The sequence below is a fragment of the Pelobates fuscus genome, chromosome 11 (genome assembly GCF_036172605.1).
Source record: "Pelobates fuscus isolate aPelFus1 chromosome 11, aPelFus1.pri, whole genome shotgun sequence".
NCBI lineage: Eukaryota > Metazoa > Chordata > Amphibia > Anura > Pelobatidae > Pelobates > Pelobates fuscus.
The window spans coordinates 26,458,526-26,484,197 of record NC_086327.1 but is presented as its reverse complement, the minus strand read 5'-3'; the positions used below and the strand labels follow the sequence as shown (position 1 = coordinate 26,484,197).

General features: G+C 45.1%; 1 protein-coding gene across 1 annotated transcript in view; it reads right to left on the bottom strand.

Moving 5' to 3' along the window:
* Positions 1-14,192: 14,192 nt before the first annotated feature.
* Positions 14,193-25,672, bottom strand: part of FUZ (fuzzy planar cell polarity protein) — an 86,133-nt gene continuing 74,653 nt past the window's right edge. Inside the window, exon 11 of the mRNA XM_063437016.1 lies at positions 14,193-15,305. Within this exon, the coding sequence (XP_063293086.1) occupies positions 15,100-15,305 (206 nt within the window). The 3' untranslated portion in view covers positions 14,193-15,099. The remainder of the gene's footprint in view (positions 15,306-25,672) is intronic.

Genomic DNA, 25,672 nt, shown 5'->3' with positions numbered 1-25,672 from the left:
CAGTAGGAAATGAGGCCTAAGAAGGCATGTAGAGATTTTGAAGTCCTTGGAGGTGGAATATCCAGTACTGCTCTGACTCGGTCCCGAGTGAGATGTCTGGTGCCTTGGGATAGGCAATGTCCAAGGAAGATTACTGAAGGTTGACAGAATTGCAGCTTTAGAAGTGATGCTTTGCATCCTTGTTCTGCCAAATAGCAAAGGAGACTAATTGAACATTCTTCAGTTGTTGGTATGTCATCTCCACAGAGTAATAAATCATCCACATACTGGAGCAGGACAACTTCTGGGTGGTCTGCTTGCCATGGATCAAGGATAGAGCACATGGCCTTTGCAAACTGACTTGGAGAGTTTTGTGCCCCTTGGGGCATGACAGTCCATGTGTACTGTTGCATTTCATGTGTGAAAGCAAACAGGTATTGGCAAATTGGATCCAGTGGTACACTGAAGAAGGCATTGGCCAAATCAATGACTGTGAAGTATTTTGCTGAAGGTGGGACCCCAGAGAGCAGAGTGTGTGGGTTAGGCACAATAGGGGTGTCCAGGACTGTTGCTTCATTAACTGCACGGAGATCCTGAACCATTCCATACTTCTCTGGTTCACCTTTTGGAGTTTTCTTCTTCACAGGAAATAATGGGGTGTTGCATTTTGATTCACATTTCACAAGAGCACCCTTCTCCAAGAGTGCTTTGAATTGAAATAGCTGCAGCTTGAGCTGGTTTTAAAGGATATTGTGGTTTTCTTGGTAACTTTGCTCCTGGAATGAGCTTTACCACCACAGGTGGAACTTTTAGGTGACCTATGTCCTCTGGGCCCGAGGACCATAATTTTGCAGGTACCTTTGTCATCAGTTCATCTGGAAAATTGGACCTCTGTTCCTTTGCTTCCCCACAGGGTTCTTCTAAATGCAGCATCAGAGGCAGGGAGCACAAGGCTGAGGTGTCTGATTCAGATAGAGGAGTAGACAGTTCTACATGTCCATCTGGAGTGAAGGTGATAGATGCCTGCAGGTGTGAGAGGACATCAGCGCCTAACAGGTTAATTGGGCATGTGGAGGATACCACAAAACGAGCAAGCAGGCTAGGATAGTTGCCAACTCGTAATGGAGTTGTTAAAGGACTGTGTCTTGGTTGGCCATCCACTCCAACACAAGAGACATCAATATTTGACAGAAAAGATGGGTCTGGCAGGTCTTGTTCTCTTAGAACACTGCGGGCTGCACCTGTGTCAACAAGAAATGTGGTAGGTTGTCCTTCAATGGGTAGAGTCACAGTGGCAAGTGGCCCCCCCTTATCCCCTGAAGACACTGCCATAACAGGGGTTAATGACACAGGCTTGCCAATTTCCTAATCATCTGGTTCCTCAACAATTGGAACTGTTTTTGTGTCCTTGGGAGCAGGGGCAGGCTTGGGCATCCTCTTGGGTTCTTTCTTGGGTTCAGGGCAATCACTTCTGAAATGTCCCTTAGCCCCACAATTAAAGCAATGTCCATCCTCAGGTTTGGTGCCTTTTGGGACAGGGGTGGAGCGGAACACCATGAGAGGAGCTGAGGTGGACCTCCTGGGGGTCTGGGCAGATTCCAGACCTCTGGCTACTAAGAGTAAGGTATCCAGTGGGACCACCTTATATTCTGGGCGTGCAGCAATGATTCCCTTTCGTATGGAGTCTTTAACACCTTGGACAAATGCACCAGACAGCATTTGTGAATGAATCTTGTCAGTAAGATCAAACCCCAAATCTGTAAACATTTGAAACAGTCTTGCATGAAACCTTTCCACTGATTCTCCTTTATCTTGTATAATATCAGTAAGGCCAGCAGCCTGATCTGCAAGTTTGTCCTTAGCCCATTCTTTCAGTTGGTTACAAAAAGTTACTCCGGAGGGGTAATCAATATCACTTACAAGCAGATCTGTACTGAGGTGGCGGGCCATGCTGGGCCAATATGCATCCCCGGCTTTAATAGCACAAATGCTCAGTAAATCACGCCATGCTGCGGAATAAGTCTTTTGAATCTGAACTATCCCTCGGTAAAAAGGCATAGGCTGCTTTTCTGGGTCAGGGAGTGATTTCATTAAAGCACAAGCTTGAGTAGGATTAAAAGCAACATATTTAGGAGGGGCCCATTCTCCCCGACCTTTATGTCCAAAAGGATCATCGATGGAACGGCGGGCCGAGGGCCCCGCAGCCTCCAATGAGTCCTGGGATACCTCGTCATCCTCATCCTCATCTGTGGTCTGGGCCCTTCTGCGTAATGGGACCACCTGAGGTGTCAGAACCGGGGGAAATGAGGGATTCCCAGATGCTGGGGTGGCTAGTGAGTTGTGAGCTTGGGGTGAATAGTCATCAGGAAGTACCGGCATCATGGGTGCTGGAGGACTGGGGGCCGCCATATTGGAGGCGTGAAAGGAAGCTGCGTTAGGGTTAAGGGAAGAAGTGGCGGCCATGTTGGATGTGGGCACATCCGGGGCAGACTGTGCCGGACTGGGCATGACCGGGGTCTGGGGAGTGGCTTGGGGAAGGAGGTATGGATAATTTGGATAGGGCAGGGACATGGGGTATGGGAAGGGGTATGGCCAAGCCATCTGGGTGGGGGCTGGGGCGGAGCCTGGGGAGGGCGGGATAGTTGGGTAAGGATTAGGGAATGAGGTGGGAACCTGGGCCGTGGGAAGAGTGAGTAAGGGAGAGGACGGAGAGGAATTAGTAGAGGTGGGTGTAGAAGGAGGAGCCGGAGCGGGTGCAGTAGGATTGGCAGTAGCAAGGGAGGAGGGGTTAGTGAATTGGGTGGATGCAGATGGGAGGGTAGGATTATCAACGGAGAGAGAGTGTAGGGAAGAAATGGTAGATGAAATGTTCGGATTAGACACAGAAGGTAGTGTAGGGATGGATGAGGATGATGGGAATGTTAGGGATGGTGAAGGGGAAAAGAAAGATCCATCAGAATTCAGGACCGGGCAAACAGGGGAGGTGACGGGATGGGTGTTGGGAGGATTGGGAGTGGGGAACATAGTCAGCTGGCTATCACCTATTGCTGACTGAACCTTGGGGATAGACATCCCCTGGGCGCCATTTTGGGGCGCTGGCTGAGGGAATGCCCCAGCAACACAATTATTATGATACACAAACAATTTCACACCTTTATGATTTATCTCTTCCACAACCCAACCTTCCTGCTGAATAGCCTTCGCTACTCTGTACCATGCTTCAGCAGTCCGCAATAAATCATTATCTGTAAGCTTGCCTTTCTTCTCTGTTAGTAATCTACGCCAGCTTTCTGGCTGCAATCTACCACATGAAGGCACAGCAATTTTACACACTTTAGCAATCTTTTCAACACCTTTAACCATCTCCTTACCCTCTCTGTCTTCAACTAAATCACATGCGAGCCAGCCCCTACCGGGCTTACTCAATTCCTGTCCCATATCCCCCCTATACAGGCGTCCCAGATATAGGGAAAGAAAAATGAAACAGAACGTCTACAATGCTCGACTGCCACTCAAGAAGGGTGGGTCCCCCTCAAGTGCGTCTTCCCAAAACGTAGACCAGTCACTAAATCCGCCTACCCGAGGTGGTAGTCACGGATTGGAGCGGGGTGAGAAGTGTGTGACCAATCACTTCTCTTACAAGAGAAATAGGAGTGGATAGAGTAAATAATACAGGAAGTATAGGAAAAGTAAAAAGTAAGGAGACATTTTAGAGACAGACACAGGAGTTTGAATGACTCCCAATTAAACAAAAAACACAACAATTCAATTGAAATACAGTGCATGCATCACAGTTCAAATAAAATCAACAGTAATCCCTTTCCTTTACTCGTGTGACCAAAGTCACCTCCCTCAACCTCGTAGTGTCCCCGCTCGGAGAATGACTTCCTCAAGTCTCACTACCAGCGGCCACAGGAAACAGCAATCCTCTCCGACCCGAATCCTGTATAGCCTCCCTCGTTACAGCAGTCCACTAAGTGTGGCCACCTCTATCCTCACTCCCGTAGTGCCCCTACGAACCCACCCGTAAGTCTCACTACCACGTGGTGCTGGAGACAAGCAATGCCTGCTTGAATCCGCCCGCCACAAATAAAAATTGGAATTCCACCAGCCTCAGCGCTCGAAGCTGGAGGTTACCACCTCTCTGCAAGCAGAGTTATGTGCACAATGAGGCTAGCTAGGCTATCAAAGTGACACCATGGGGAATCCCCAGGAAGCAATGAGTCTACACCCCTCCACAGATTCCCCCCTCCTCTTTTTCCTTACAGCCACAGCCACGAGGCTCCTAAAAGAGGTAAACAGGCAAAGAAGACCCCCAGGAAAACTTCCACAGGTCCACCCCCCTTTTTCCCTACAGCCACAGCCACGTGGCTCCTAAAAGGAGTAAACAGGCAACAGAGGACCCCCAGGCAAACTACCACAGGTCCACCACCCTTTATCCCAAAAGGGGAAACAAATAAAACACTCAACCCGGGCACTTAAACTAAAACAGGCCAATACAAACACACCCAGGCAACAGATAGACTAAATGCAGGTAAACAAGTGAGTAACAAGACACCGGGCAAGATATTACCTGTCTTTGATGTCCTCCCGGGAAGCAGTCACAGACACCTGGACGGGTCAATCAAAGGGGCCGGAACATACCGGTGGCTCTGCAGAAGTCTCTACCGTGTAATCGGAGGTGATCAGTCTCCCTTTCCTTCCCCCCCGGATTCCTCCGTCCAACAGCGTCTTCCTTAGGACGGCTTACCGGCCAGAGGCCATAGCCCGATGCCCCACGTTGGGCGCCAAATTGTTATAGTATAATTTAGAAATAAACAAAGATGTTTAAATGTCTATCTGTTCCTGTCCAAATTTGAGATGATTAAATTGCGTATACGCAGAAGTAATTCAGACTGACACACGGAGTTCAGGTTAAAATAACTAGGAAAAAATAACGAGGAAATTTATTGGCATCTGAGGAAAGAGCGGGCTCGCAGGCCCTTTTAAGGGGAATTTTGCATCATCATTGATTATCGAGATATCAGTAAATAAACATCATTAATTGGATTAATTGTTAAGTGTCTGTGTCAGTGTCCACCCATCAATATGATTAATTGGCTCAAAAACTAAGTGGTTAGCCAAGTGTCCTCCCACCGAGAGGTGGTATTGTTCTGGACACGGGTGTGGACGGATGGCTCAAGCGCCATCTTTCCCAGCATGAGGTTTACTCGGTGGAAAGGGGGGCTTGGGCGTCATTTTACGTAGTTAGTGATGTCAGTCTCGTGGTCAGGTGCAAGGTTCTTTTATGAATAGAACATTTCATTAGTACAGTGTTCTCATGGCCTTCGGATTATACTATGTTGCAAATTACAGGAGATTCAGCAATTCCGGGGTTAGTCATGTCTTTATAGAAAATACAGTCTCTGTTCATTATACTAAATGTTGCTGGGAAATTCTGTCATGTAATGCAGTTTAAAATGGAGAATCTGTCAGGTAATGTGGACAAAATGGAGGGTCTGTCACAGTGTGAGGTTAAAAATGGAGTTAGTACAATAATTCAATACAGGTTCAATAAAGATTTTTAATAATTCTACATCACTTGTAGATCTGAAAGTGTTTAGCTGTGGCCTCCCGGTCGTCAAGATCGTGTAACCAGGAGCCCAGATGTTGAATGCCTGCACTTATGGCATGGAGTTTGTCCTCAAAACTAGTTTCTAGTTTTTGCAGCATTGCAGCTATGTCTGCCTTAGTGGGTAAGCTTCTTACCACTGAACGGAGGTCCGGTTCATCAATGGAAGCTTCCAATGCAGTAGGGCTTAAAGGTAGACCACATCACAGAGTGTGCCAGGTGCCAGCTTAGATCAGTCTGCCTAATGAAAAAGAAAGACCTCAAAGATGCTTTTTGTTGCATCTGCCAAAAGCTTTGCACTGGCTTATTAATTTTAATGCATGTATCACCAATTAGCCCTTGGAAAGCAGCTAACATGCATCCATGTGGTATGGATGCATTGTCATGTCATCATATGTCTACATATTTTAATATGGTGATAGAACGATCTGCTGGAAAATATGGAAAGCCAAAGATAATGCAAAATTCTCTTCAATCAAACGTGGATATAATGTGGACAGATAATCTGTGCAAATAAAAAGGAATGAATCAGAACTAAAACCTGTATAAACCTATATAGTGTTTCATAACAAGCATGGGAGCATAATGTAATTTGATTGAACATTCTAAATATGTCAGCTTGGGAATGTAGCAAATGTGCAAAATTAATTATTTTTCATTTTAAAGTGATATTAAAATAAGCACATTTTACAATTACTTTCCCTTTAAAGCCTTTGTTGAATGAATAAGGACGTTCTAATGAATGGACTGTAGTTTTTAAGACAAAGTACACATTTTGCTTGGCTTTAATTCATTTGAAATTTAACATAAATGCAGTGCGACTCATCTCAGTATGTGGTATGGCATAGTCGTATAGCTACGGGCATGGTAGTTATTCTGTCGGTCCCTTAATCGTGGTACAGGTCGATCTCTAGGTCCAATTGACTGGATGGGAGTGTTGCTAGCCTGGATATGCTTAAAGAGGTGTGTAGGGTATTGTGTTGTTACAGAGTGCTCTCCAGATATGTCTTCCAAGGTTGCCAGCAGGCTAAGTAGGCTGAATACTGCCGTGACAGGGAGTAATCTAGTTTCTCCATCACCCTCAGTGCTTCCACCTTTGTGATCCAGTGTCTTATGGATGTGGCTTGTGGCTTTTTCCAGTGTATAGGTATCAAAAGTTTTGCCGCAGTTAGGAGGTGGTTTAAGAGCGTGCGTTGTCTACTGGGTATGGAGGCTGGGTATAGTAGGAATAGTGTCACCTTTGGCGTGTGGGGTAGTCGTATGGCTGTGATCAGTTGGATCAGTGTTAGTATGTGTGTCCAAAAGGGTTGGATGATCTGGCATGTCCACCATATGTGCCCCGGTTTACCCTGTGTCTGTCCACATCTCCAGCATGTATCCGAGGTGTTGGGAAAGAGGTGATGGAGGTGCGAGGGTGTATAGTGCCATCTGGAGACTCTTTTGTAGTTCCTTTATGTGTGGCATTGCTGACTGACGTGCCGCAGATATTAGTTAATAGGCTTTTGTATTCGTCATCTGTGAAGGAAATGTGGAGTTCTGTAGCCCATTGGGCCATTAACTTCGGGGGTGTTGGTGTGTCTTTATGCTGGAGCAATTTATAGAAAGTAGATGCTTCGTTTTTAATGGCGTGGGTACAGCACGCTGTTTCATAGGCGGTGAGATCTCTAGTGCCCTCCAAGAGAAGGGGGTTTGTTTTGAGATGGGTGCGTAGAGTTTGCAATAGGTATAGGACTTTGGGCAGTGTGTTCATCTTCAGTATGTGAGTGCGGCAAAGCCAGCCGAACAGTGATTTGTTTCATTTGGTTGTGAGTAACCAGATCAGTGTAGGGGAGTGTGGAAGGTCGTGGTCGGGATTATTTCAGCAATGGGCTTCAGTTCCTGGTTGTTGAGTAAGGAACCTAGTCTAGGGCATGGCAGGTTGTGGAGCAAGGCATGTGATGTACCTGTGTGGCTTGGATTAAGCTGAAGGTTACTCGGTATGGAGTTGAGTGGCGATGGGTGCGTAGAGATATTATGCAGAGGTCGGAGTTTACGCCAGACCTTCAATGTGGCCGGTATAGTGGGGTGGGAGGTGTAGTTCGGAGCCCGCCTTCTCTTGCCAAGGGATTGTGCATAATTGGCCCTGGAATCCGAGGTTTTCTAGGTACACCCAGTGTTTCGGGTTCCTGGGACGTGCCCATTCATAGATTCTGGTTAAAATTGTAGCCTTATGGTACGTCTCAGTGTCAGGCAGTCCCAGTCCTCCTTGTGGCTTAGGGTTTGTGAGGACTCGGGGAGTGATTCTTGGGTGTTTATGAGAACAAATTAAGGTGTGAAAGAGGCGAGTTATGGTGTTAAAGAAATAGTATGGCAGGGAGATGGGCAAAGTTTGCAATAGGTAGGACTTTGGGCAGTGTGTTCATCTTCAGTATGTGAGTGCGGCAAAACCAGCCGAACAGTGATTTGTTTCATTTGGTTAGGTCTTCCTGTATTGTCTGCAATAGAGCTGGGAAGTTTAGTGAGTATATTTTAGTGAGGTCATGCGGGAGATGGACTCCCAGGTATTTCACAGCTGTCTTGGCCCAGTGAAAAGGGTAATCTCGTTGTAGAGATTCTTCGTGTGGGGGTCTAAAGTTAGCGGGAAGATTTCGCTTTTCGTGAAATTTACTTTGAGGTTTGACAGCCTGTTGTATAGAGAAATCTATGGGGGGGAAAACAGCATATCAATCCTAGAATATGTCCCTGTTGTGTGGGAAAAGTATGAGTAGTCCCTGGAGGAAAGGTGCGTGATATGCCAGCAGTCGAAAAGTTGTTACTGAAGTTACAAATTACTGAAGTATCTGGGTATCTGCTATTTCTAAAGTTTGGAGCAGAGTCACGTCTGAAATGCGTCTCCTGTATAAAGACCATCTCCGCTTTAAGTTTATGGAATTCGGTCAACGCTAATGATCTCTTTTCTGGGGTGTTTAACCCTCGCATTTATGGTCACTATCGTAAGGGTGGTCATGTCGTCTGTCAGTTTACCCTGTCACTGCACTGTGTAATTGCACAACAAAAGATACAGGATCTAAAGGTAATTTCCGTCAGTGACCTTCCTGTGGGGAGTAGGGAGCCCTAGAGAATCCCTTCCCATCAGGAATAGTGTGACACCGCAATAGTGGTCCCTCAGACCGTAGGTGGGGGTGGGGAGGAAGAGCACAGGTGATGGTCTTGTGCATAGTGGTTAGATGTGTTGGAGGTGAGAAAGTACTATGAGGCCATATGGGAGAGCGGGGTCGCATGGCCAACCTCCGATATAAGATTCGGTACGGGAATAGTGTGGCAGGGGCGCAAATGTATTTTGCGAGTGGAGTATCGCAGTAGCATCTGAGGGTGGGGGGATTGAATATCCAAATTAGTGTTAGTGGCAAGATGGGAGTAGCATCGGACCTGGCCGGCCTCCCAGTCTCCCATTCGTGGGGGATCAGTTACCTTCCCTGCACCTATGTGACCACCATGTATTCGGGTCCCCGGGTAAGTGGCTTAGATAATTATCTTCTGTGTGGTATTTGCTTTTGTGAAATGTCCACAGATATACTGCCCGTGGGTGTGAGTCAGCCTGCTCTAGGGGTCCACTTGCCCAGTAGTGGGTGGTAAGCTGGCTCAACCACCGGGACCTTACATGTGGGGAGTACAGACAATATATTAGTAATACTTATCAATCAGAAGGTGCTGTGTGCGGCTACTTGTGTCCATGAAAGCTGGGCCCCCATGGGATCAAGAGGTGAGCTGGTTACCAGCAGGTAATATGTAATTGTCCCATGTGCCGCTGGTAGGGAAAAACAGTCTGCCTGTGGGTTTCCTTGGGACTCCCAGTAGTGGATGTGACATCGATCAGCTCTTGGAGAGTGGTGAGTTTGTCCGTTGGCGGCTTGCCGGATTATGGGCCAGTAAGGTGAGGAGGAAATGAGTGGCAGTCCAGGATGGATGGCGGGCCTCAGGGTGTCGGACTCAGGTGCAGTGGTAGAGGATTTTCTCCGGTATCTATGTCTGGCGTCGTATTATGCTGTTGCGGCCAGTGGAGCCAAGGTCTGTCCGCATGCATCCCAGATGTAGGCCACTTTATTCCTCTGGTTTAAGTGTCTGGAGTGTGGCGGGCATTGCCAGGAGGTCGCTGCATTGCCCTAGGGTCTCCAGCCTCTAGTCTTCGCCGTCAGGATGGGGATTACAATCTTTGTGTTTGCGGCTGTTAAGTCGGTGGTCCACCCGAGCCCAGGCCATACCAGTCTTGTATTGGCGTATCATGTAAGTCCAGGGCTCTGGTGAATGAGGCTACATCTTGGGCTGAAGTTAGAGAGTGTGTTGCGCCTCTGTAGGTGGTTACCAGAGTGAGTGAGAATCCCCAGGGGTATTTGATGTCCCTGATGCGAAGTTGCTCTGTAATAGGCCGCAATAGCCTTCTGGCTTGCAAGGTTGTCCAGGACAGGTCTAGGAAGATCTGCACTGGGTGATTGTGGTAGAGCAGGGGTTGCGAGGTCTGGCACAGTGTCTTCCTTGTAGTGGATATAGTGTAGTCAACAGACCACATCATGTGGTGTTTCTGAGGGTAGGCCCCGCGGCCGTAGTGCCCTGTCCAGACAAATTTTCGTGTCAGGGGGTTTTCCCATAATTAAGTTGAATAAATCAGTTAGCGTGGACGTGAGGTTTTCCTGATCCTGCTCCGGCAGCCCTTCAATGCACAGATTATTTCACCTCCCGCGGTTATCTATATCATCCACAGATCTATGCAGGCACGAGAGGTAGGAGGTGTGTGAGTTTAGTGAGGATTGTAGTTGGTCTATTTGGGTTTGTAGGTAGTCCTCGAATTTGCTCACCTTGTCGCCCACATGGCAGATGTCTCCAGTTTCCCCAGCATGTTTGCGATATCACCTTTGGTGGGTAGGCTTTTTAGTATCTCGTGGAGGTCTGCGTCCATGGGTGGGGACGAGTGCTCGGATCCTCCCGGGCTGGATGGTGCAGGGCCCTCCTGTGGTGAGGTTGGCGCAATGTTGGGGCCTGCAGGCCCTGGCTGGGTGTCCGCATTATCACGGAAGAACTTCGATAATGCTCCAGATTTGGTAGCAGGTGAGTTTGTCAAGGTTTTTGGGGTGCCCCATTGTAAAATAGCCACCATATTAGGGAGGATTGACCATAGGGTCGCTCAGAGCTCTCTCAGCATGCGGCCGTTCAGCTCGGTGGTTAGCTCCGCCCCCCGTTTCCTATATTATTGTGATGTTATTTGAACAACTGACAAATGTGACATTCTATCAAATAGGAGTTTCATTAGGAAAGGAAGACAACAGACTCCAAAATGTTACAGGTGGGGTTGAGTGAAACATTTACCTGGTTGGTGTCTGACAAATGGCCCTAATCCCTTCCACCATCCCATGGCATGTGGAGTTGAGGATAGTATCTGGTGAGTAAGTTCCCAGATACCCTAGTCCAATGCGTAGAAAAACATGGTATCCTCAATCCCCATGCACTATTATAATTCCCTCACCTTTAAACCAATAGTGAATGGACCACTGTGTCTATTATTTCATCAAGTTGCCTGCCCCCTACCTACTAATACTCTCCCCACCAATTGTCTATCTCTTCCCACTTCCAACTTTAAAGTGTCCCGGTGTTATCAGGCATTGTGCAAAAATCAAGATGAATTAGTTTTATATGATGCCATTTCTTACCTGTTCTTGCACCCTTGGTACCCCCATTAGTGAACTACAATAAAATGAGGAATACAAAACGCACAAAGTAAAACACAAAATTAAAGTATGTAATATTTATATAGTTTATTATAAAAAATGTTTAAAAACTACAACATTTTAATACCTGGAATTAAGGCACAGTATTATACTTCAAATAAAAAAAACCTTTACATTAATAGTGACAAAGCATTAAAATTATCTACATTTTACTTCCAAAAAGTTTAGTACCTTCTAATAACACATTTCAATCCATATTATTTAGAAATTATTTTACAAGTGATAGTTGTTGTCTTTGTTTGCTTTTTTTTTTCTGCTCCAGTTGCAGTCTAAAGTCCAAAATACAAAAGATTTAGAAAAAATATCCAGAGGAGGCAACTAATCAATTACAAAGCTCAGCACCATTGTTCAAGTGAACAGATTGTAGCTTACAGAACGACAAAAGGAAAAAAAAAATCCCAATGTTTTAGAACAAGATCTTACAAAATGCAGCTCATGGTCTTTGATGCTGGTGTGATGTATTGTAAGTAAATGGTGTGACAAAACCCCTGTTTGTGAATACCAGTACCCTTTTATTTTGTCTGCTGTTCGTGTAATTAGCCCTATTTTTTTTTAGCCTTTCTTAAAAAAAAAAAAAAAAAAACGAACAGCCAGACCACACGCAATGGGAGTGTGCAGTTCATTAATCGCCCAGAAGCTGTGGTTAATCACAACGATTTGACGAACGGCTGGGTGGTTTCCGTTCGTTTGAACAACACGTGGCGGCGGCCATTTTAAACTGGCGAACGCCCAGCAGTGTTTGTTGTTCGACTACGTGGAACTATTTTCGGCCACAATTTCACACTAACACCGCTGAGGCTATCCAACTTCCATCTCTTTCGTCTCCATTTACACGAACGCCGTGTCATTCGGTACTTTCAGAACACACTAACTGAACCCAGATAGCTAAACCCATAGAGCTAATTCTGGGTATATTTCTAACGAACAGTCGGTGAACAGAATCTTTAGCTCCATGGCGATATGACTTTGTCCGTGGAATCTGAGCGCTGTTCGGCTATATTGAGTGCTCTGACCCAAGCTATCTGGGGATATGTGGGGGTTCCATTCGGTAAAAGCAAAGTTATATAATTTCATGTATTTTGTAAAATGGAAATATTTTCTCTACCTGGAGATAATTATGTTTGCTCTGGCCACTTAACCCAATTATCTCAAGCATAGAGAGGAGGGATTTCAAGGTTTATGTGGGTGTGTGTTATATTGTATTGTAAAATGATTGGTTACTGTAACTTGTGTCTCAGTCCTCCACAAGGTCCCTGTGGGAGTATCCCTTGCTGGAGGACCTGCATAAAAGGCCGAGCTGTTGCCAACATTAAACAGATCGTTTTACCCCTTCATGAAGTCTCGACTCATGTTTGGGGGATTGAGAGCTATAATCACTATTCTGCTCTACTTCAGCTGGGATTTCGGGAGAAGCTACAAGGATCTTTCCTACAGGGATAATAGGATCCGTTACAAATGGGATTTTAGGTTGGTGATCATAATGATAATGGATTATTCAGAATTAGCATAGTCAACATTTGCGTTTGCTCTGTGTGAACCTGCAGCAGCAGGCAAGTTGGGCCATGCAGCAGTTGATCAAATAACAGTAGAATCTGAAACAACATGGTTGCCCGCACCAGATTTGAAAAAAAGATTTTCTTTAAAAAAAATCAGTATACACCACCTAAAAAAAAATCATTATGTTGCATTAAACGTTAATTGTTGCAGTACGGCTAACCAATTAGTTTAAGTCTCTGGATTAACAGTACAAAAAGTTCCATAATGTATATCAAAGCTTTTTATGCTCTACTGATTGATGTTAAGTTGTTTTAGATTAGGGAACGGATAACATTTTGATGTACTATGTTGATTTAAAATTCACCCACAAAGCAAAAAAAAAAAAACACCACATATTGACTGTATCAGCCTACTGATGATCAGAAGGTTATGCAAATAAAACATTTAGAGAAAAACAAAACAAAAAAAAGATAGTTATCATTAGCAAAAAAAATCTACAAAACAAGATCATACTGGAATGAGGAAAAAACCCTAGCATGCTATTGAACTATCAGCTGAAGTCATCTGCGTTATCCAGTATTGAATAAATAAGGAAAGTGCGTACATGGTTGTTTAAACTCATTGAACAGGTGTATTTAAACAAACAAAAGCATTATGCAAAATTAAATTAACTTTTCAGAAGAAAAGTTGACTGCCCCTTTCCACCCTACCAGAGAACGAAAATACATTAAGGTTTATAGACCAGGATATAGATCCTGATCTCAGACTGTTAAAGAGCTAAATGTACTAACATTATACTTCAGATAGTTGTTAAAGGGTATAAAGTTGACCATAAATTCTGTTTAATATCAAGTGCTATTTCACAGAGAATCTAGTTAGAAGTGGGTATTGATATCAGAGGTTTTAGTCAGCAAGTTCAGGCTCAGTGGATCACTTTGCTGCAGCTGTGATTCATTTTTAAGTGTCTTTGGTAAAGATCAGAGTCCTCTTTATAAAATGCAAAACAATAAAAAAAAAGGCGTTCAGTCACTGAATTAGGACCACGATGCCATGAAGGTGACTGGGTCATAAAAAAGCATCAAGACTCCATTTCCACTTGCTATAGAGAGCATTCGCAGAGTAGTTTCCATGACAGTTTGTCAGGGTTATTAAAGGGACACTTCACTGCCCAAATATAAAATAACTAAAAATCACTGTTTAGTAGATATACCTCAAATGAAAACTTGCTTGCATTTAATTATGCATTTTTTTTTCATTGAAGTTATATCTAAAACAGCTTGCAAAACCTGCAGATCTCTTGTCTGCAGCCTTTGCAACCCCCCTTTTTAACCCCACCCAGACTTTCTGTGGCTGTCCAATCACAGACTTCCCAATGCAGCTCAATGATAAGTCTATGCAATTGCTCTATGCTCTATGCAATTGCTGCTTCTTGACCTGGTAACCTGGTTTGGTCACTGAGCTAACCCAACCAGGAAGTAGCAGGACTGGGTGTCTGCTTGAAAAGCCGGGGGGGGGGTGTAACCAGGTTAATTTTTTAAAGTGTCAATTTCGATTGAAATCTGCACTTTTTGCAAAAATGAGACACACTCGTCACACATAAAGCTTTCCAGCAAGCTAAAGTGTTTAGGGGTCTGGAGCATCCCTTTAATTTATTCAAAGCAAAGGCCAAAGTATCCAAAGTGAAAGCATAGCTTACTGGGAGAATTTTTTAATTTTAAATTCACTTAGCATTTCCTGCTAGTCTCACTTTAGTGTTTTAAGACTTTGCTAATATTATCCACTAAAGTGTGTGTTTTTAGCTTGAGTTATATTGACCTAAAATTCACTTTTCATTTCCACTAATTGAATAACACCCTCAGTATAAAGGAGATGGCATAAACTGTAGTATACAGATTCTAACTGATATGCTCTAGAAGGTAAAATAAACCTTTACTTTTTGCTTCACTCTTTACATTGCGGATTTTAAAAATGTTTTGTTTATTCTTCGTTCTGGTATCTAATTCATTGCCATTATGCAAAGCTGATTGGGGGCAGGGCAATAAAATGTCAGTAAGAGAAGTTGGCCTTGGTCCCTATAGTAATCACAATGTGTCCCTTTATTAGTTACACCCTAGTAGATGATACATTAGCTTCTAATGGGCAAGAATGTTTGCATAATTGTTAGATTAAATAATTTGCATAATTATTAGATTAAATAATTCTTATTTTATATCGACCGTTAAAGTGTAAAATCCTGAACAGCTCACCGATGGGTCAGAATGGGAAGTCCTTGCTAAAGAGCTGTAAGGTTTTGTTAGCAATAGTCCGCATGCTAAATGTCGGAACATCTGCATTAAATAGAAGGAAGAGCAAGTAAAGGTCTGTTTTCATTCCGTAGCACTTGTGGGAGCTGGACACAGTGTAACACTGATGCGCACTGTGGGTAAATCCATTCGGAAATGTCTCCTCGTACTGAAGATCTAAGGAGCAAAAAAACAAAGATTACAATACTGCATTTTGTTACAAATGTCCTTAATACAGCAATTAAAAAAAAAAAAAAATTACTGATCCACTGACATAAAATAACAGCAGCTAATAGTGATATTACCAAATATATATATATATATATATATATATTTGTGCTCGGAATTTAAATACGTAATGGATAGTAACTGTGAGCAAAGTTGGTTGTGGTGTGCCGAAACCAACGTACGAGTGGGCCTGTAAATAAAAGAGGGCCCACCAAGGAGAATGTAATTATAACAGGGTGTAGGTGGGTGGGAACAATCAGCTGAAAGGCAGAGGTGATTAGGGGCTGGGAGTTTAAGTAGGGGACTTACTCCTCCCACAAATTCAGGCCTCCACAAGTTCAGGCCTTTTAACTTGTGCTCGGAATTTAAATACGTAATGGATAGTAACTGTGAGCAAAGTTGGTTGTGGTGTGCCGAAACCAACGTACGAGTGGGCCTGTAAATAAAAGAGGGCAAAAAGATAAATTAGAGAAATACACACTTTATTGCATTTTTTACAAAACCAAGTTGCTGAAAGCTTGGCGAAGCTCTTTCTCCGGCTGTGGAATATATGCAGTATATATGGAGGATTTCCACCGCCCCAGTCTCTTGATGATATGGACCGGTGTGTTAGTGCTAGAGGCTGCTCCTATACGGAAGGAGTGCCTAGAGAATGCAATCGGGTTGTGTCCGAGCTTAGATAACAGAATTCTGATATGAACCATCAATTTTGCTGTGGTTAACGGGTGCCCTTGTAGTGTTAAGAGCGGAGAGTCCAGTAGGTGACCGTGCAGAGTTGACCGTAGGTGGTCTAGTACTTTTACCGGACACCAGGCATTATCAGTAGGGAAGAGAGGAATTATAGTAGGGTGTAGTGACCGGTTGGTTTTAGTTGTAGGGATCGAAAGTTGGTAGTGATCCTCTATTTTAGTGAGGTGTGATATTTTAAGTCTTAGCTTCGTATCTCCTTGACAAATTACGGTGAACTCTCTAGGTCTGAGAAAACCGTAGAAAGCAAGATATAAAGCAGATTTGATCACCGTATTTGTGCCGATGTCGAATGGGGCTGTGTCAAGGAGATTGCTAAGTGACCTGAAGATAGGCCCATCTATAGGTAATCTAATGGTAGAGAGTGGATGTGAAACCTTTGATATTCCTTTCAAAACCTTTTTGACGGGGTATGAAGACAGGAAAGGTGTGTTGTTAGGAAAAAAAAAAGGTGAGGCTGTGGTGCTGGACCCCCGTGAGATATAGTTTAATGGTGTTGTGAGATAGTTTAAGGTGTAGGTGGAAAAAAGAGGCAAAAGACACCATGGTTTGAATAGAGAAGTCATCTTGTAATCCGAACTCTGCTGTGAATTTATTAAATATATTAAGAGCCCTATTGTAAGTGATAGCCGTGTTTGGTGATAATGCTTGGTGAGTGAGTGCTCTAGCGTGGTTCAAGAGTGTGCTTAATCCAGGATTAGATCGTGGAACCGTGGTGTCCTGGATGGTTGTAGGTGAGCCGTTGGGAGTGCCTGAGAAAATGCCTGAAATTGAGAACGAGAAAGAGCGTCAGCGGCCGTGTTGTGAATACCCGGGATGTGAAAACAAACTAAGTGAAACTGGCCGGATGCTGCCAACCAGGTCAGCTTGCGAATCAGCCGCATGATGGTCAGGGAAGATGATCGCCCTTTGTTCACGATTTCACAAGCTGCCGAGTTATCAGAGTAGCATTTGACTGCCTTGCCAGACCAGAGATGACCCCAGGTGTGTGCGGCCGCCACAATGGGATAAATTTCAAATAGTGCTGAGGTCTCTCTGAATCCTGGCAAGGCATCCGAATCAGTGGGCCAATGGCCCCTGAACCAGTGGTTCCCAAAAATGGCTGCAAAACCGGTATTGGCTGCTGCGTCTGTGTGGATGATGGGTGAAGAGGTGGAGAGAGGGGGAATAAACATTGAGATTCCATTCCAGTCCTTCAAAAACTTCCCCCACATAGCTAAGTCAGCCTTGGCGTGGGGGTCCAAAGAAACTGTGCCAGAGTCCGGAACTCCGTGCAGCAGGCAAAGGAGTCTGGATATGAAAGACCTTCCCTGCGGAATGATGCGCATCGCAAAGTTCAGGGATCCGAGAAGGGACTGAAGTTATTTTCTAGTGCAAACATCATTCCGCAGGAACAAGTCATCTCCCCTCTCAAACGTGACAGTTTGTCGTGGGGGAGGCTAGCTCTGAGGTTAACCGAGTCCAGTTCTATCCCCAGAAAGGTCAATATAGTTGTGGGGCCTATAGTTTTGGCTGTGGACAAAGGGACTCCAAGTGTGGAAAATAGTGCAGTAGTGCTTCTGATTGCTGTGGGTGAAGGTGACCCTGGCTCTATTAGTAAAAAGTCGTCGAGGTAGTGGATAACGGAGTGACACCTGGTGACGTTCAGAAGCAGCCAGCATAGTGACTCTGCGAAAATGTCGAACAGTTTGGGGCTGCTTCGAGAACCGAAAGTGAGTCGTGTAGAGAAGTAATATTTCCCTCGCCATTTAACACCGTGTAAGTGCCAGAGTGAGGGGTGCATGGGTAGTAATTTAAACGCGTTTGTGATGTCCGTTTTGCTAAGCCAGGGTCGATTACCAGATGATATGATGGACTGTATGGCGTCGTCGATGGTTACGTACTGAAGTGAGAATTCGTCTGCTGGAATGAGTGCGTTTATGCTTGGAACAAAAGAGGAGTGCGGTGCCGATAAATCAATAATTAGACTTTTTTTTTTTTTGTTTGTTTTTTTTTGGAATATTTGTGAATAGCAATACCAATGGGGTTAGTGCGCCAGGAGGAGAATGGTGAAGAGGTGAAGGGGCCGATCATGAAACCGTTGATTTCAGAGGCAATGAGAGTGTCTATGGAGACTGGGTCTAAACGTGCTGACTGGAGATTAGGGCATTCTAGTGTACCTGGGGGAATGGCTACAATACCCGTGAGAAACCCTTTAGTGAACCCTGTGGTGAGATAATCCACCAGATGATTAACCACAGAGATATCACCGTAATTGAATGCCTTGTTCTCAAGTACATCCTGTGAGGCTATGAGCAAGGACACCAGACACACATCCTTCCCGTCTAGGATATCTTTCCTGATAGAGTCAGGGACGGAGTGTGCTGGTGACTCAAATGGTGTAATGGCTGTGCCCGGTGCTGGAGGGGGGAGTATAGGAGGGCATGTTGGTATAGTAGGTACAGCCTTGAAAGCGACTGGGACTACCGTGGTAGTACCTGGGGAGGAGATGGCGCTTTCCACCTTAGATAGCCTGCTATTGAGGGTCTGTAGATTGGCCAAGATCTCTGCCAGGGTATCCTGGGTGGCCGTGCTGTTGCTTGGTGGTTGTCCTTGAGAGCTAGTCCCTGGCCTGGGCTCGGGGGCTTGGTGAGTAAGTAGCCTATAAAGTTCAGCCTTCCTAGCTGTGGCCGGGAAAGGGGATTCCCCTGAGCCTAAGCTCGGCCGTAATTATGGGAATAGTCCATGCTCTCAAGGACGTGGGGGTTGAAAGAGTGAGTGATTCGCCTGGAGACCCGGGTCTGGTAGGCTTGAATGGAGTTTCTTCTGTCAATTCTTTGGTTGGAATAGGTTCTTGGGACATTCTAAAAGGAATGATTATGTGAAAGATATATTAGAAGGGGCGTAAGGTAAGTAGGCGGGGTATGTGGGGTGGTGTATATGGAAGAACTGGACTGTAATGCTAGATGCCAAAGCGAAAAACTTAACTGTTGAATGTTTGGATAGGTGAGGCCCTGCTAATGCCAAGTGGCGGTGAGAGGCTCTACCTATGATTTGGCTTATGACGTAGTTGCCACAGACGTGGTGGCGGGATGTTGGCCTCTCGGTGACAGTAGAGAGAAATCAAAACGTGTGGCCGTGACAGGTGAGGCCCTGACTAGCGCCCTGTAGTAGGGCATGCGAGGCTTGTAACTATGATTTGGGCGTGGGGCCGTACCTCCGTGTTGAGGTGGGGGGGGATGGAAGGCCTCGCTGGGACGGGTTTTCTGATAGGGTGCGCTAAGGCATTAGCCTAGACCCTGTAGCCAGTTCGATTGTATATTTAAGGATAAGGTGAGAGGACTGGAATGTTGTGTAGATACTAACCTTGACTTCTTGCGAATGGTATCTGGAACCTTCTGGTGGTAATAAGTGTGGTAAGTCTCGTCTTATGCTGTCCTTGAGGAAGAGTCCTGAGGCTTTAAGACAGATATTGACGTATTTATGCGTATCGTGGTGGCGTATGATTTGAATTGGGAGTAGGTTGTTTGTTAGGAGCGCAACGTGAGATCCTGCATTGAGGGATCTGGAAGGTTTAAGTGTGTGACTGGGCTGAAATAGATATTTGTGAGAAGGCTGGATGAGGCCTTGGGGTGCCGATTGGACGTATTTGGGTATAGACGTAAGTACCTGAAGGTATGGCTGAGTACCGGGTCAGGTTTTGGTGTTTACCGGAGCCTGATGGCTGTATGACCGTATGTCTGAGTAGAAATAATAGTAAAGAATTAACGTACCGTGGGCGTAAGCCTGTGGAAAAGTAGTAATGAACTTGAGACCGTGATAGGTTTTATATGAGGTGTAGTAACAAACGAGTTGTGAACTATACCTTGGTTTGACATAAAGAAATTACGTTATGCGAAACGGTTTAACTGTGTAGAACCGGGGGAAGCCTAGAATAATACTGGAGCTAAGGGTTAACCGAAGAAAAATTCCATAGTTAACGACAGGTGTGGAGGTAAGTAATAAAACCCAATATGTAAACATTTTAGGCCTATGGCTTTATAATGCAAAGTGATAAAATACAATACCTGTTCCTGTAATAAAAGACCTTGAAATAAACAACTTTAGCGCAGAAAAAGCGAGAAACCGATGCAGTCTGTAAAGCCAAAAATATGTGACAGCGTGATTATATGGAAAATGAATAGTACAGACGTTTATGTGCCGGATATTGTGTTTATAAACAGTATTTATTAGTATAAGTGCTCTCTATTCCCAGCATGATGGGGTTAATTGGTGGGAGTCACCCCTTGAATGTTATATACCAGGTGAATGTAATTAACCAGCACTAGGGTTTTAAAAGGTTAGCCTCTGAAGACATCAGAGAGTCTAACAGCTGGGAGAGAGGAGGCAGTTAAGCCTGAGACAAAGGTACTGTGTGAAACCTGCTTAAAGTGCTGTATTTCATTTTGTTTAAAACTGGGAACTAGATTAGCTGGCCAGTTGGATAGTTAGTAATACTGTTTAGTAAGTCTCCAAGTTGGAGTAGGATTTATTTTCTTTTTGTTTTATTTTGTGGGAGAGCACAACCTTGTATATATTGTGGAAAGTGACAAACTGCAGTACTATTTTATCCTGACTGTTGCATTTGAAGTTTGTGACGAGCCTGGCCATCCTGCCACAGTGTATAGAAACCGTACGTTTATGATAGACGTGGATATTTTAAAAAGTAGTAAAACAAATTAACTGGTTAACATAGAAAGAAAATCACAAGGCAGATTTTTAAACAAGCTAATTATATCCCCAAACTGACAAAAAAAAAGGTATTGTGATGTAATTCCAGTAAAATACAAGTTTAGCAGGCTAAGATTGCCACAAGGCATATGTATGTATATGTGTTTGTAGTATCAGTTGGTTAATTACACGTAGCTAAGATACTGTCATCACTGTACTGACCAGGTGCAGGAATGTAAGAACTGGAATTACGCGTCCCTCTCCTTTGTATCAGATGAGCCACGTGGTTAGACCGGATGGATGAGTTTAGACTCTATTCATTAAATAGGTTAAGGGTATGTGTGGGTGTAGTTAATTGTGGGAGGAGCTACAGTGCTATATAAGGAATGTACTCTATGTATTCAGTACTCAGACTTTGCTGTATTTTGGTGACGCTAGTCCCTCTGAGTCCCGATCGGTGATCCAATAAAGAATCTCTTCCTTCCTGAAGAAACCTGTGTCCATCTCTCTGTGCTTGGCTTCCGTCAGTTTCTCCGGTATCATTTGGTGCATTGGCCGGGAAGCTCATCGTTCAACGGTAGCTGAGAGGCAGAGGCGTGAGACGGTCTATCTTTGCCCACGTTCTCTACGGCTGCACCCCTGAACTTCTGCGTGGACCTCCCTTCGTCTCGGCGCCACTGGTCTGTTGTCCAGGAGATCATCGGCCTCTACGTGAGAAGTGCTGGGGTGTCCCCGTCGATGAGTGTGAACTCAGGTTCAGGAACGAGGAGGTAAGATAACTGCTGTTTTAGACGGCAGGACCCGCTAGGGGTATACCGATTGTGCGGTAGGCCCAAAGGGGTTTTTGAATCTGTGTATCTGCCCCCTCTGTCGGAGGGAAGGAGCGAAGGCGCACCGCTCGATCGAACGCTCTTTAGTCAGACCGTTTGATTTGGTTAGTCAGGCGGGGTCCAGGTGTAAGATAGCCCTAGCCGGACACCGGTGTCTTGTCTAGACTAGCGTTCTAGGGTGTATATTACGTTCGCTAGGTCGGAGGGACCGGGAGACTAAGCGGCGCCTGTGTAAATTCGGATCTCTAGCTCGTTGTATAGTGCGACTAAGAGGCGCCTGTGTAAATTCGGATCTCTAGCTCGTTGTATAGTGCGACTAAGAGGCGCCTGTGTAAATTCGGTTCTCTAGCTCGCTATATATGTGGTGATTGGGCAGTGTGGCTAACCAAAACGGGTGTATATAGTTTTAGGTAGTCCATTCAAGGTACTGGCCAATAGTTTAGTTGGGAATTGTAAATGTGTTAATGATTGTTTAGTAAAGTGTATATCTTGTTAGATAGCGCGAGCTCAGCCGTCTAGCGAGAGTGTTAATAGTGTGTTGCTGTATTATAGTGCACGGTACCATAACCCTGTATATTTACTGACATTGTATAATAAGTACTAATCATTGTCGTCCATTGCATGTTTAACACCATAACCACTAATAATTGTATTGTGACCTTAACTTGTGCTTTGACCTATGCTAACCGTACTGTAACCGCTATTTGTAAAAGACGATGTTACTGGGTGTGTTATAGACGGGTAATTCGTATATAGAGAATTATAGCGTGGGTGACTGTGTAGTTACGCCAAAGGGCATAATATTGATTATATAGTGACTGGTGTAGCAGCTGTGTGTGTATGGGAATTCCCTGAGTGTTTATTGTTATTGTGTACGTTTCACTTGGTAACCGTACCACGTGGTGCTGTTGCCAGAGGAAACGGGTGTGACTGTTGAATAGTACGCGTGTATAGTATTCGTTGTCGACGACGTTCCATTGTTAAGTATGGGTGCGTCGCAGTCAACGATTCCGGATCCCTTAGGATGTATGGTTAAGAATTTTAAAAAGGGATTCAAAGTTTGTGATTTTGGGGTAAAGATGTCTCCTGTACGTTTGGTCACTTTGTGTACTAGGGAGTGGCCTACTTTGGTTGCGGCATGGCCGCCACGTGGCAGTTTGGATCCAACTCTGGTACAGCGCTTACACGTGGCTGTATCGGGTAGGCCTGAACTTTACGGCCAGTTTCCTTATATTGATTGTTGGAGACAGGCCGTAAATGACTCGCCAAAATGGCTCCGGACATGCCACGAGGAACAGTGTCGCCTCATGGTAGCGAGGACTTGTTCGTCCACTAGGGCTGGTGTTAGGCCCATTTTGGACACGCCCCCTGAGTCCGAGATCCCTTTGCCGCCCCCTTACTTTCCGGTAAGAGGAAGTGACGCAAATACAGGAAGTCCTGTAACCCCTCCCCTCATTACCCTCATCCACTTCCGCTTCCTCCTCCAGTACAGGATCCACCCCCCCTCGTACTAAATCTCCCCTTCCGGAACCAGAACCCACCCCCATTAGAAACGAATATCCTGATTTGGCGCCACTTCAGACTTCCGGTCAAGCTTCATCTAGCTCGGCCCGAAGTGTTCTATTCACTACCTTTTCCCAAAACCAACCTCCCACATCCCCATACCCTATATCTCCCCGACCGGAACCCATGACTGACGCCTCTCTACGTAGCCCCATCCAAACCCGACAGTTGACTGGTGCCCAACAATTAAAGCACTATCAGATGCCTCTTCGCTTAAATCCCGGGTCAGCTTATATCGATGCCGCAGGTCAAATGGCACACGCTGACCCTGTCTTCGTATATGTCCCTTTCACCACTACCGACCTTTTAAACTGGAAGACCCATAATTCCTCGTATACTGAGAAACCACAAGCCATGACTGATCTGTTCACCTCAATAGTACAGACACATAATCCGACATGGGCTGATTGCCAGCAGTTATTAATGACTTTATTTAACAATGAGGAAAGGACAAGAATAAATCAAGCAGCCATTAAAGCATTAGAGGATAGAGCCCGTGCTTTGAACCAAGCTAATCCAGCAGCATGGGCCGCAACACATTATCCCAACACTGATCCCGATTGGAACGTAAATGGTGCTGATATGGTTCAACTCAGAGCCTATAGAGACGCTATAATTGCTGGCATGAAAGCCGGAGGAAAGAAAGCCATTAACATGTCGAAGACAGTTGAGGTGATCCAGAAAAGCGATGAAGCGCCCAGTGTCTTTTATGACCGATTATTGGAGGCGTACCGCTTGTACACCCCCTTTAATCCGGAAGACGCAGACAATTCCCGAATGGTTAACTCCGCCTTTGTCAGCCAAGCTTACGGAGATATTAAGCGCAAGCTACAAAAGTTAGAAGGGTTTGCAGGTATGTCAATCTCCCAACTAATGGAGGTAGCTAATAAGGTCTATATGAATAGGGAAACAGAAAGCAAGAAAGAGGAGGAGCGCAAGATGCGTAAAAAGGCTGATATGCTAGCGGTAGCGATCGCAGGCGTAGATAAACGGGGCCCAGATAGAGGCAATAATAGATGGAGTAGGGAGCCTTTGAGTAGGGATCAGTGTGCGTATTGCAAGGAAGAAGGGCATTGGAGGAACGAATGTCCGCAAAGAGAGCAGTACGAGAGAGACCAACCCAGGGCAGGCTACGGAAACTTTAGAGGCAGAGCGAGAGGTAGAGGAGGTCCCGGAGGGAGTAATGGTTATAGAGGGAGTAATGGGAACAGAGGAAGTGTTAGGGAAGACAGGTATATTCCAGCAGCGCAAAGGTCTCGCGATAGAGAAGGTAGGGACTTCGTAGGATTGGCTGACACGGTCATGGAGGACTATTGATACCGACCGGGCTCCATCCCCCTTGGTCGAGCGGAGCCTATGGTCGATGTATCAATAGGGGGGAAAAGGAGTGCGTTCATGATCGACACTGGTGCTGAACATTCAGTGGTGACTAATCTAGTTGCTCCTCCATCTGGAAGGACTATTACTGTGATAGGAGCAACTGGAAGAAGTGCTGAAAGACCGGTTCTTAAAAGTCGACTCTGTACATTGGGAGGCCACGTAGTAAAACACCAATTCCTTTATATGCCTGAATGTCCAGTCCAATTGCTGGGACGTGATATGCTATCCAAATTACAAGCGCAGATTACGTTCCTACCAGATGGAACAACATCTTTAAAGTTTAATGGACCTTCAGGTATTATGACTTTATCCGTACCAAAGGAAGAAGAGTGGCGACTTTATACAGTGTTGACTAGCCAAAACCCTAGGAGTGATGAGACATTATTTAACATACCAGGAGTTTGGGCAGAGAACAACCCACCAGGACTGGCCCGCAATATTCCACCAATAAAAATTGAACTGAAACATGGGGTTTATCCAGTGAGCCTGAGACAATACCACATTCCGCAGAAGGCTAAGAAGAACATCCAATCCTATCTGGATAAGTTCATACGCGATAAAAGTAGCCGAAGTAACTCCGTGGATACATCACTCCAGGGTTAAACCAGCAGCAGTCGATTCTTGGCAAATTACAGCAGATCCAGAGAATCCCTGCAAGATCCGGTTAAAACGCACTACTCAGTCGGAGTAACGAGGAATTATTGTGGATTACAAATTTTATTGTTACAGGTGTGAGTGAGAAGGCCATAATAAAGCCTGTCCGCTTACCATCACATAGTGTATAAGCCAGGAAAGTCCCGAAGGGACACCTGTGAAGACGAGCAGAACTCCATTCCCTGCAGCCCTCACATCCTGGAAGCTGAGGTTCCATCGCACGGACGAAGACTGAGGATGACGGCGAAAGATGTGCTTTTGATTGTGTTTATTTATATGTGTTTTTATATTCAGGAAGGTAGAGGTACCGACACTCCTAGCTGTGAGGTATGCATTAAGACTACGAGAACAGGTAACCATATTTCCCAAACCCTAATTTGGCATTCACAATACGAATGTAAAGGAGAGGTATCAAGATGTAGATACCTAAATATAGACTATAGTGTGTGCCAT